The sequence below is a fragment of the Aptenodytes patagonicus genome, chromosome 11 (genome assembly GCF_965638725.1).
Source record: "Aptenodytes patagonicus chromosome 11, bAptPat1.pri.cur, whole genome shotgun sequence".
NCBI lineage: Eukaryota > Metazoa > Chordata > Aves > Sphenisciformes > Spheniscidae > Aptenodytes > Aptenodytes patagonicus.
The window spans coordinates 15,064,076-15,076,704 of record NC_134959.1 but is presented as its reverse complement, the minus strand read 5'-3'; the positions used below and the strand labels follow the sequence as shown (position 1 = coordinate 15,076,704).

At 36.6% G+C, this 12,629-nt stretch overlaps 1 protein-coding gene across 2 annotated transcripts in view; it reads left to right on the top strand.

Annotated features, from left to right (window-relative positions):
* NETO2 (neuropilin and tolloid like 2) overlaps nt 1-12,176 on the top strand; it is a 36,377-nt gene extending 24,201 nt beyond the window's left edge. For both annotated transcript variants that reach the window (XM_076349242.1, XM_076349241.1), the window contains 2 exons: nt 4,728-4,841; nt 7,836-12,176. In XM_076349242.1, coding sequence (XP_076205357.1) covers nt 4,728-4,841; nt 7,836-8,416 — 695 coding nt within the window. In that variant the 3' untranslated portion in view covers nt 8,417-12,176. The remainder of the gene's footprint in view (nt 1-4,727; nt 4,842-7,835) is intronic.
* Nucleotides 12,177-12,629: the final 453 nt, after the last annotated feature.

The following is a 12,629-nucleotide window of genomic DNA, read 5'->3' as shown; positions in this document are numbered from 1 at the left end:
TTATTTCAACACAATTACTAATATTAGTGATAGTGCAAGTTATTCCAGCTTTCAATCTAGAAAATGCTATGAACTTTGCCAGGGAAATTATCCATTTATGTTATAAATATTGGAGTGGTTTCTTTTTTTTGTTCAGTTTGGGTTTGGGGGGTGGGGTTTGGGGGGTTCTTTTGAGTGTAAGAGGCTGAAACAGTAACTACTCCTAAAGCTAGATAATTTTCAAACTTATGATTTTAAAGCGGCTCAAAAGTCATCAGCAGAAGAAAATCTGCAAAGGTACGTAGTTATTCTTATTTATCTTCTAACCTGAGATACTGTCTTTCTTGGATAGGGTAATTCAAAAGTAAGTGTCTGAAAAATGTTTCATGTATCTTTAAATAGTCTAGTGATAAGCAACTTTTCTAACTGAAAAAAGTGAATCCGTGCTTATCTTATTTTCAGATCGTTAAGCTATTTTTCCTCTTCTACCTTACTAATGATTTGTAATTATATGAAGCCAACCATAAAAACAATCAATATTTCTGAAAAGATTTACATAAATGAACTAATTTTGCATGACAGTCACCTAACACACTCCTAGTGCTGCTTGCAGGTTTGACTAAGTAATTCAGCTAACAGCAATGTTAAAAATCAATGTATTTGATTTCTGGCTTGATTCAATACATGAATAATGCTAGATAGAAAGAACACTATGAACATTGCACCAGTCTTAGGCAGCTGTTATGAGAAGAGTCCAGCTATGTCCTTGAAGTCCTGGACTGGAACCGATCAGTCATTGTGACTTTTAGACTTTGTACTCTGCAAGTGACAAACAAAAGGAAAACGAAGTCCATTTGGCCCGTCTTTATGAACTTGTGAACAAAAGCCATCCCCCAAAAATGTTAAAGAGACTACACAGGAATGTAAAATAGAGACTGTGCTCGCGGATGGAGGAGCAGCAGCAGAATGCATCATCCAAAAATACAGAAACATGAAAAAAATTCCCCTGTTCAGGGAAATAAGAAAGGGAATGCGTCTTACATCGTAATTCTTCCCTCTGTGCCTCCAAAAGAACTACAACTCCATACAGATCCATATTGAAACACCAGCAGATACACATGGATCCGTGACAACCACTGTGGACACAGATTTCATAGATCCTCCTTTATCTCACAGTCAGAAATATTTTAGTAGATATTGTAGCCTATTACATACATAGCCTTTTTAAGCTATTCTGTTTAAATGATGATCCTGTTTATCCTTTATAAAGGAAAGCTTGCGCAATCTTTCTTTCCAAATTCAGAAGGAAAAACTACTTAAGTCTTTTCTCCCCATGTGTGCTAATAAGGCCGAGAGCCTTTTATTTTGTAGTCTGCATCATGAACATTTCCATTTTAACTATTAGCCTTTCTCCCACTATGTATGTATAATGGTTAGAAATGTTGAGTACATCTTCCTGTTTCTATGAATTGCTTTAGGTTGTCTGGGATACCGGTTTTCATACCTAGATTGGTACTCCTGCATAAGTTTTAGCCTATCATCATTTAGTCCTTCAGGGAGAAGGTGTGAATCCCTTTGGAGTTTAATTGCAGCATAATTTCAGACAATGCTTACATGATGATGTATCATGATTTCATATGATGCTTACATTATGCCTTAAACCATTTATGATGTGAATTGACTTAGCATCCACTCTTGATAGATCGTAGGTGATAGTTTGGCACACCGACAACACAACAACCAGGTTCCTTTATATTTTCTTTCCTGAGCAGTAGCAGTTGGTGAAACAGTTAAAGACATAGTTCAGTCTGAATGTAGGAAAATGTTTGATTTTATTCTTCCATTTACCAGGTAATTGCATGGTTGAACTTAAAAAGAAGTCCCACTGAATCATGTCCACTGAAAAATGGTTTGGCCTTTGAAACAAAGAGGGCATAAAACATTCTTGAAAAAAAAAGGCTGTTGATTTAGAAACCTAACTAGAAAGTCTCTCTGGTCGGAGAGGATCGAGGAGAGCAGGTTTCCCAGGACCATATGCAGTCAGTTGCTGAACATGTCCAAGGATGGAGACTCCACAACCACTCAGGGCAACCCATACCAGTCATGTCAGATGCTCCAAGTCCTTATCTTCATGCCATTTCCCTGGATGCCCCCATCTCTCTCTTGTACTGGTCACCCCAACACTGAGCATAGCACTCCAGATGTGGTCTCACCAGTGCTGAGCAGAGGGGAAGAATGACCTCTCTTGACCTAGTGGCAATGCTCTTCCTAATGCAGCTCAGGATGCTGTTGGCTTTTTTTCCTACAAGGATGCATTGCTGCCTCACGTTCCACTTTTTCTCCACGAGGACTTCCAAGTATTTGTCTACAGAGCTGCCTTCCAGCTGGCTGGCCCTCAGCCTGTACACATATGTGGAGTTACTCCTCCGCAACTGCAGGACTTTGTGTTTCTCTTTGTTGAACTTCATGACCTTCCTGTCGACCCATTTCTCCAGCCTGTCTCAAATGGCAGCACAACTGTCTGGTCTATCAGCCACTCCTCCCAGCTTTGTAGCATCTACAAACTTGCTGAGGGTGCAGTCTGTCCCAACATCCAGGTCATTAATGAAGCAGTTAAACAGCATTGGCCTCACTATTCACCCCTGGGGTACACCAATAGTGATGGCCTCCAGCTGGACTTTGTGCCTCTAATCACAACCCTTTAAGCCTGGCAGTTCAGTCAGTTTTCAGTCCACTTCACTGTCCTCCTATGTAGTCTGTACTTCATCAGTTTCTCTGCAAGGATATTACGGGATAGAATTTTTAAAGCCTTGCTAAAGTCAGGGTATACAACATCCACCGCTTTCTCCTCATCTAAGCTAGTAATTTCATTGTAGAAGGCAATCAGGTTGGTCAAGCATGATTTCCTCGTCATAAATCCATGCTGACTACTCCCAATGACCTTATCCCTGATAATCTTGGAAGCCGTTTCCAAACCTATTTGCTCTATCACCTGCCCAGGCATCAAGGGAAGCTCCCCTCTGTCCCATTCAGTAGTAGGCCCATATTTTCCTTGGCCTTCCTTTTGTTGCTGATATACACTTGAAGAAGCCCTTCTTGTTGCCTTTCATGTCCCTCACCATATTCAACCCCAGGTAGGCTTTGATTTTCCCAGCCCCATCCCTGCATACTCACTGTGTCTGTATTCCTCCCAGGGCACCTGACCCTGCTTGCACCTAACGTGACATCTCATTCATAACTGATAACAATGGGTGTGATCTATACCTTCCTAAGCATTGGTCATATTTTAAAGCAGTGTTCTTCAGACTAAATCTACCTTCCAAGCAGTTAAATTCTCAACTCAGTTCAGCGAGGAAGATAGATATGAGTTACTATGACATTTTTAAACACTGAAATTACATAGATAAACTCTTCCAAAATACACTCTAAATACATTCTGTATTACGTTAAAGTACTACAGCACTTGCACTACAATTAAAGAACAAACTTTCTATATGGAACTTCCTGCCTGGTTGCCAGGGATTAAGCAATAACAGGAAGCTAATACAAAAGCTTAAAACCATTGAGCATAAGTTACCAAAATTCAGTGGAGTAAGAAATGGGAAGACAACGCATATTAGATTTAGGGAATGCAAATTCAGAATTAAAGGTTTGAATTTTCTTTTCTCTTAGGCATAACTCCTCTTTTTGTCACTGAGACTCTGAAGCCTAACAGAAGGACTGAGAAACACGCTGTATTTAGGACTAGTCACCCTCCTCTGCTCTACCCTTTGGGTGCCACATTATGTTTCAGAGATCCAGACCGCTCAAGAATACATTATTTCTATGAAACCAAATAGTAGAATGTCTATCACACATCTTTGCTGTTTTAATATATAACTGACTCCACTAATAATAGATATTTCTATCATAAAAATACCGCATTACTGAGACAGAAAGGAAAAAATCAATTTCTTGCCCAGTGCCCTGAATTCATAAAGAATTCCCTATGTATATTATACAGCATCCTGAAAAGAATTTAACTACTTTTTTTTTTTTTAATGTATTTTTCTAATGTCAAGGAGCTATAACAAACATTCACGGAAACAAAAATCTTTAGGGCAACTTTCCAGTTAATTTATTTCTTCAAATTTCTAACTATATACAGACAGATAGATAGATAAAAAGCTAAACTGTACTCTCTCTTAATCCCTGCATTAGCTCTAATAGGAGGATCTGAGAGCTTTGATTCACAAGCAGGGATGACTTAGATGCCTCCAGTTACTGAAATCTCTTGCAATTACTGAAACAGTCCTCCACAAGCTGAAATCTGATTTGCCTTAAGATATTAATGGGCTCTAAAATGCAGGTGTTCAGGAACTGCTTCACAACCAGCTATACCATCTACATAGCAGATGCACAGCAGATTGAATAAATATATAATTGATGGTGAGAATGCGATTTTTAAGTACTAAGTTTTCGAAGACAAGTATTAAAGCCTTCTTCCCATTATCTGTGTTGTGTGACTGTCTATCTGCTACCCATTTTGAGTAAGAATTTTTTTTTTTTTTATAATACACCTGAAAGCAACCACATAAAGAAAGAGTAAATCGTCCGATAATTAGTGACATGCGGGAAAAGTGATTGTGTTTGAAACAAAGATAAAGAATGAGTATGCATGTCAAAAAAACCCAACAGGAATTTACTAGTTTTATTGCAATGCATCAATGACTGAAAATTCCTAATGTTTTCTTTCTCTTCTCCTGCAGCTCCCTGCTCAGGCAACACTTACTTCTGCCATAGCAACATGTGCATCAATAATTCTTTAGTCTGCAATGGCATTCAAAACTGTGCATACCCTTGGGATGAAAATCACTGCAGAGGTGAATATAGTGCAAAGTATAGCCTTTATGAGCTAGGCTGGTCAGTTTGCCTTTCAAGGAAGTCATGAAATATGTTTTTCCTGGAAATATGCTGAAGACAGCTATTCTACTAATCTCAGGAAGGTGTTCCAAGTTTTTATTTAAACTCAGGAGACATGTAAGCATCCTGAATATTGATCTTACTGCTTTATAATTAAATTTCTTCCTCTTCAGCATATACTCTATTTTAAAAGGATGTCAGCTTAATAGGAAATAGAATTTTATTTGCCAGGTTGCATCCTGTCCATTTCTAAACTTTAAATGAAGCAAGGATCATAGGGACAGGTAATACCTTTTATTAGAGAAAAAATATAGAGCTGGAAAAAGACAGACAAGTCTTCAAGCACAAAAGGCCTTTCTCAGGGCTGAAATAGAAGCAATCTTAAAAGACAAATACAATCTTAAAACATTTGTTTTAAGTTGTTAATCACAGACTATCTCAGAGTAAATACAGCTGCTGCATATAGTGTGAGAAAGGATGGGAGGAAGAAGGAATTATTAGGAAGCAAGAAGTCATTGCTTATGGAAAACAGACACATGTAAATCACTGCTTCTAGAACATGGGGTAGGGGAGTATTGTTTAAACCATCACAACTACAGTAAAGACTTGTTTCAATATCAGGTTTTGTAGGAAAAATTCTCATGATTTGAGGAAATTGTTATTCTGCTAAAGCACAAATATATTCACCTGTGCTTCAATAATAACTGAATTTTCATAGTTGGAACAAAACCAGTTTAAGGTCAACAATTTTTATTGCTAAAAGAAAACAATAATCAACAAGCTTGAGCTTGGGTTTTTTTGACAAATAGAATGGCATAAATAGGTTTGAACACAGAACTCCTGAAAGATTTAAATATGTACTCCATTTCAAAGAGAAGTTGACCCTGCAGGAAGCGTCAAAACTTTCTCTATAGAAAATCCTGAAATAAAATGGCTTTTCAACACACAAATCCAGCTTAAATTTTTTATTAAATAAATATTTAAAAAACTACTTTGAAATTGTATTTCGGGCAAACAAAAAAATTCACACCACTAATAAATACTCTAATGCAAGGTATATTATGGCAGCTTTCCAGTTAACAAAACTGATCCATAACTCCCAAGTTTTCGATGTAGAAGCAAGCTTCCTCTAAACAATCTTTGACAATATTCAATGTTCCCTCTTAAGTGCAATTTCTAGATCTCTTTCCCATCTCTGCCAACTGCTTTCTAGAATCTTGCCTAGAATCCACACTTCACTTACTGCAGTATTTTAAAAATGAATGCCATAAAAACCGTATCACAATGTGAAGAAAGTCTTTCCCAATATTTGTAAATTGCTGTATCTGGTGCTGAATAATCTACCATGTTGAATACAATCTAAATTCTGCTTTAATACTTGCAGAGCAGATAACTAAGAGGCAGCTGAAGACTGGATCCATATTGCCAGCTAAGGTAGACTGATGCAACCAAATGAGCAGTATCTAGCCTTAAAAAAAAGTTTCTCACAATTGTGCTCAATTCCTGCAGGCACCCAGAGTTCTCATTTAGACCACATCAATAGCTACCTAAATCTGAGCATATTGTGACCTACCTTATGCCTAAGCCCAGTGACACAAAAATTGATAGAAAAGTCGGTTGTGTGCAGTTTCTTTTAAGAGACTGGAGAAGACATCACCTTTTGCATAACCACTTTTTGATTAGAACATCTTCCAAGAATTAAGAAGCCTAGATGCAGATGAGAGAACTGCCATAGCACTGAAATTCATACCTCCCACAAAGTATGCTAACACTAAGATCTAGCTAGGCAGGACAAGGGGAGATATCCTCCTTCACATTAAAGGTATAAATGTAACTTGGAGTAAACAGTCTAAGAACAACTTTATTTCAGACATAACTTCTTATTAGCCACTTCCTTGGGACTCTCTGTTTAGTATATGGATTGTTTCAAATAGTATATGATGGTATATAACTCTCTCCATGCACTGTGTGTGGAGTACTTAGGTACATAACACACATATCCAGATGCCGGGAGCCAGATATCTGAAAATAATATGCAACATTTAGGCTACTACATTTTCTTCTACACAGTCTTAAATGCTTTTCTCCCCCACTAGCAGATGTTGCAGAGTCTCAGTGTAGAATTGTTTCAGTCCCCTAGGACAAGTACATTTACAGAACAAATCCAACTGGAAAATTTTAATCTTCAAATAAGAATTTTAAGTATGGAAAACCATCTTGTTCTGATGCTACCATCTTGTGTGTTTTCATATGAAGTACTAGTCAAAAGTGCCATATGATTTGGGTTGGTTAGTTGCCCCTTGCCCCCCTCCCCTTTCTTTTTTCCAACTGACTTGATTACTGGACTGTTAGTACTGGAATGTATCTATGCTAAAGCTCCCTGTGTTGAAATAGGTATAACAGACTTATGCAATAGACACAGTCATTAAGTTTCCAAGAGATGTGAAAACAAATAGTACAGTCAATCTTACATCATCACTATGATAGTATTCACTTTTAAAGAAGAACTAGATAATTTTAAATCTGTGTTTCCTTCTGACATCAATGGGAATGTTACCAGCAGGAGCAACCCATGGTAAGAGAAGCATCATCTGTAGCTGTATAAACTCCTATTTAACTCATGGATTTTGGAATATGAACTGATCAGTATAGGTTCAGGATTGAAGCCACATCCCAACTGAGTCAGCATGCACTGGCCACAGAGTTCCACCTACCACTGAATTATCATATGGTAGCCACTAATGCAGACAGGGAATTGGACTTGCTGAACAAAAGCACAGATCCAGTATGATAAATCCCATGGACATACAGGTCTAGTCTCCAGTGCCATTAAGTCATTTTGTTAATACAGCACTTATATGGCAATCACAATACAGCTTGCTTTGTTTTAATACATGATCAAAAGTGTGGAAAATAATAAAAGCCATATCATAATCCTTGTTTTTTCTTCGCAGAAAAGAAAAAAACTGGATTGTTTGAACAAATCACCAAAACTCATGGAACAATCATTGGCATTACATCAGGGATAGTTTTAGTTCTTCTCATCATTTCAATTCTAGTACAAGTAAAGCAACCTCGCAAAAAGGTTATGGCTTGCAAGACTGCTTTCAATAAAACTGGTTTCCAGGAAGTATTTGATCCTCCACATTATGAACTATTTTCACTAAGGGACAAAGAAATTTCTGCAGATTTGGCAGATTTATCAGAAGAACTTGAAAACTATCAGAAAATGAGACGCCCTTCAACAGGTTCCAGATGCATCCATGACCACCACTGTGGCTCCCAAGCCTCTAATATAAAACAAAGCAGGACAAACCTCAGCTCCATGGAACTTCCCTTTCACAATGATTTTGCACAGCCTCAACCAATGAAAACATTTAATAGCACATTCAAGAAAAGTAGTTACACTTTCAAACAAGCGCATGACTGCCCTGAGCAAGTCATAGAAGACCGGGTGATGGAGGAGATTCCATGTGAAATCTATGTTAGAGGAAGAGAAGATACGGCACAAGGTTCATTATCTATTGACTTTTAATTTCCTCGTGAAGGTGGTATCAGTGTATATACAAGATGCTTGTGTATAATGACAGTGTATATATTAAACGTGTACTATATGCAGCGTGTGAGATGCACACACTTTTAGCTTATTATACTTCATTTAAAAAAAACAAAGTCTTCGTAACTAAATCTTGCTGACAAATGGTGGATTTCCTCCTATCTTCCCAAGCTACCTATCTAGTGGAGGAGTAAGACAGAGACTTTGCATGGAAATTATAACTTAAGGATACTGGAAGAAAAAAAAAAACAACAACTACTAATAATTGAACACTGAAAACCATGACTACTATTCTCTTCCTTATATAATTTTCTCTTCTTTAGATGTCTGCTTTTCAAGACAATATTAATACCTCAGTTACATAAATAAAAGTAGTTAAGTGCACCACGTGTATGTCAACATAGGTGTCTTATTGTATTTGTCAAATTGAAAGTAAAGTTAGTGTTAAGTGCCAGTTAAGACTCAAGAATTATGTTACAGCCATCTGTTTCATCTTGCCTACCATTTATATTGTCTTTAATTATCAGTTCCTCACTCAATGCTTTGTGAGATATAAGTGTAAAGGATTACTGCCTTTTAAAAATACTGAGTTATATTAATTTTAGTACATTTGGAAATATATAATCTTTGCAGCTTTTGGTTAAAACACAAGTAAGTACTCATGTTATTCTAGATGCAGACTTAAACCAGTTTTCTTTCAAGACAGTTTAGGATTTTAAAATATTCTGCCATATATTACAGATCCATAGGGCTCACTGATTTCACAGCTCTGTAGTTAGAAAACAATTTTGTTCCTGCGTTTTCCAAGTATTTACATAAATAGACTGTACTGTACATTCGTCTCTTAAAATAGCCTTTTAGTCCTTATTGCAGCCAATCTTTCCTACTGAAATCAGTGATGATACTTTTAGTTCATGTCCTACTTGCCTGGAGAGAACTGCTCTAAGGTCTGTGTGATTACCAGGTATATGAAGATACTGGAAACAAAGAGAAATCACAAAGCAACTCTTATTAACCCTTATGGAACCCTTCTTGTGCCCCTTGTTTCCACTTGCAAAATTGCACATTTCATACCTTTTTTAATGGTGGTTTGGACCTAATTTTAAAATTTTTACAATATAGAAAAATTTTTAAAATATAATAATTCTCATTGTGGTTTTTAAACTTTTTATATAGTTTGATACTGTACAGACTATTTATTCAATCAAAGTCTAGCACCTGTACAGCAGGCTTGTTTCAGTGTCCCCATTAGCAGCTCTGAATAACATGCAGTGGCCGCTGCGTACATCGCAACTTGCCAAGAATACTTAATATGACTTCCACATTAGCCTACATTTTATTCCCTGGTTTGTTTGGGTTTATTCTAGTATTTCATTTACAAGAAGCCTTTCACTAAAAGTGACATACCAGCTTGCACTGGGCATATCCTTTATTTGCAAATGTATGTAAAACCATAATGTTTGTTGTGCTGGCTGTAGTATAAAAAAATACATATATACACCACCCTAGCAACTGAAAAAACTTTCTTTAAAATAAAAGATGAACAACAGCTGTAATTGCAGATTTTCATTAGAATGACAAAGAAAAAAAATTTTTTTACAAATGCTTAGAACGTAAGAAGTTTAAAGGGGAAAAAAAAGAAGAGGGGAATTGCATGTCTTCAACACTTCCCAAGTTCAAAATTAACCCTGTCTGATGTCTAGAAAGAACTTAATCAGAAGCTCACAGATCAGACCCTTAAGGCTGTATCCTGGTGTCAGTTTTTGTGCTGGTCCCAGTATGTCTTTCAATTTGAAAGAATTAAAATGGGCATTAGTTTTAGATGCACTTCATGCAGAAGATGTGTTAAAAAAATCTAGCTAGTTTTGACTTGAAAATTTTTGAATATTTAATTAAGACACTTCTTGACAGATTTCATTTACTTCTCATTGATTTCAGTAATAAGTATCTCACCATGACCTATATGATACAGAATGTTATTTGTGAGAGTCTGTTAGTTCCAGATTCTTTCAACAAGTAATATGTAGTTTTACACAGGTCATTTTTGTCCGTATAACTCTTGTAAGTGCTAGGTTTGCATGATTAAGTTTTCTTTTTAAGGTATATTTGTCTATGTGATAAAAATGTGATCCCTATTCTTTCTGAAATTATGTTGTCTTTGAACAGTAAACCTGTAATAATAAAACAAATAGCAAGCCTGCAAAGCCCAAGTCTGTGGAGAAAAGGGGGAAAAGCTCTATTGAAGAATTTCCCAAACAGCATGAATAATATTCAGTTGTAACTTTTTGATTACATGGTCAGAACGCAGCTGCTTTTTGGCTACCCCAGAGCACATAGGTGAGCTCCCATAACCAGTCATGTCTTCTGTGCGTAACTTTTTCCAATATCCCCAAGCGCAGCTCTACGAGCTTCACTTTCCCCCCTTCCTTGCTTTCTAATCTGTTTTTTTTGTCTTTAGCATAAATAAAGACAAGATACTGCTGCCTAGTTAACACCTGCTCCTGATTCCCAATACAGACCAAAAACTGTCCTGGAGGGAGCTTTTCAGTATTTCTGTACTAGCAGACCCAGCCCTTACTGTGGCAATAGCTGTACACTTGAACAGATCTGAGAGAGAAACCCAAGGGAATAATGATTTCTATAGGCTTCTATAAATAGTAAGGGCAGGAAAATGAAATATCAGTGCTTGTTTTATCAGAAGCAAGGTGAAATTAACACCAAACCTAAAAGTCTGAAAGGAAACCTTGTGCATGGTGTGTTTAAAAAAATGTCTATACATCTCACTGTAATGTTGGGTTCAGTTACCTAGCTGTGCTTTAAGAAATGAGTGGTAACTATTAGAACCATAATTCCACTTCCAGCAGAATCAAATTCCCTTCACTATAGAGAAAAACTAACTGGGTATACTGCTTGAGTATACTGCACTTCAGAGTGCAGAAAGCTTACGTTTTCAGCAAAAGAATCTAGTTATTAGTTTTGCAGTCTCAATCCAGTTGGAGCTGGTGTTGTGGTCTTTAAACTTTTCTTTGGCATTAGTGAAAAACACCACCTGTCATACTCTTGCACTATCTAAGTACTGTTAGCATATTTCCATTGTCTCCATCTTAAATCCATACATTTCTAGGAGCATCCTGATTTTGCACTCAATTTTACCCCTATCTCTGATCCCTCTGTTGACACTGAATGCACATAAGCAAAGATACATTCCCCAGACACACATTGACCAGGAAAAGGCCAACAGCATTAACTACTTTTTGGTACTTATAATTAATTTTTACCTTTTATCATAGTAGCTTAGACATCAAACTATCTAACATGAAGAAGGACTTGTTGTTGATAAAAGTTGTAGAAGTAGACCTACAGCCAACATGAAAATAAAAGTGACTGAGAACCATGATTCTTGAGAGTTCTGTAAGGAGACATCTGCATTTACAGATACCATGACAGTGATATAGGAAACTCAGACTTAACACTGTTACTGACTCTGAAATGTTTCCGTGATCACAGAAATACTAATTTGTACTTAAAATGCATGAGATTCTCTTGTCTGCTATAGGCAACATGTCCCTCATAGTGCATACAAATTATAATGGTATAAGAATTACTGTCTATTTTTACTAAACCAATACAAAGAAAGGTTATGAAAAGAGCTGTCATTGACTTACAAAAAAAGGTGCTTGTCATGTGAACACTTCACAGAATTTTTAAGTCATTAAAATACACTTTGTTTTGTTTTTTACTTGGTACAGAGAATTCTGTGCATTACCAGCAAATCTCCTGCTAAATGAGGAAAAAAGGCTTGCCTTATTTTCAAATCAATTTAGTCCTCAAATAAGAAGATTCTTATATCAGTGATTGTAACAACATTTAAGTTTCCAAACTATTTAAGTATAATCCGTTATCTAAAAGGCTACCAACAGCAAAAGTAATAAAAAAAGATCTTAACACCTATACCTGAGAAGCCAAGAGTAAACTACTGCTTGAAATGAAACAACTTAATTCATATGGATATACTGAAACATATCTACAGTTTGATCTTCCTGTATGGTCAGTCTCTATATATCTGTTCACAGTAAAACTCAGTCAAATCCATTTACTTTTACATGTCCTTATTTCAAAGTTTATGTATGAGTCCTATGATTGCTCAGAAGGTCTGTAGACTGTTTACCAAAACAAGATTCCTAATTTATGT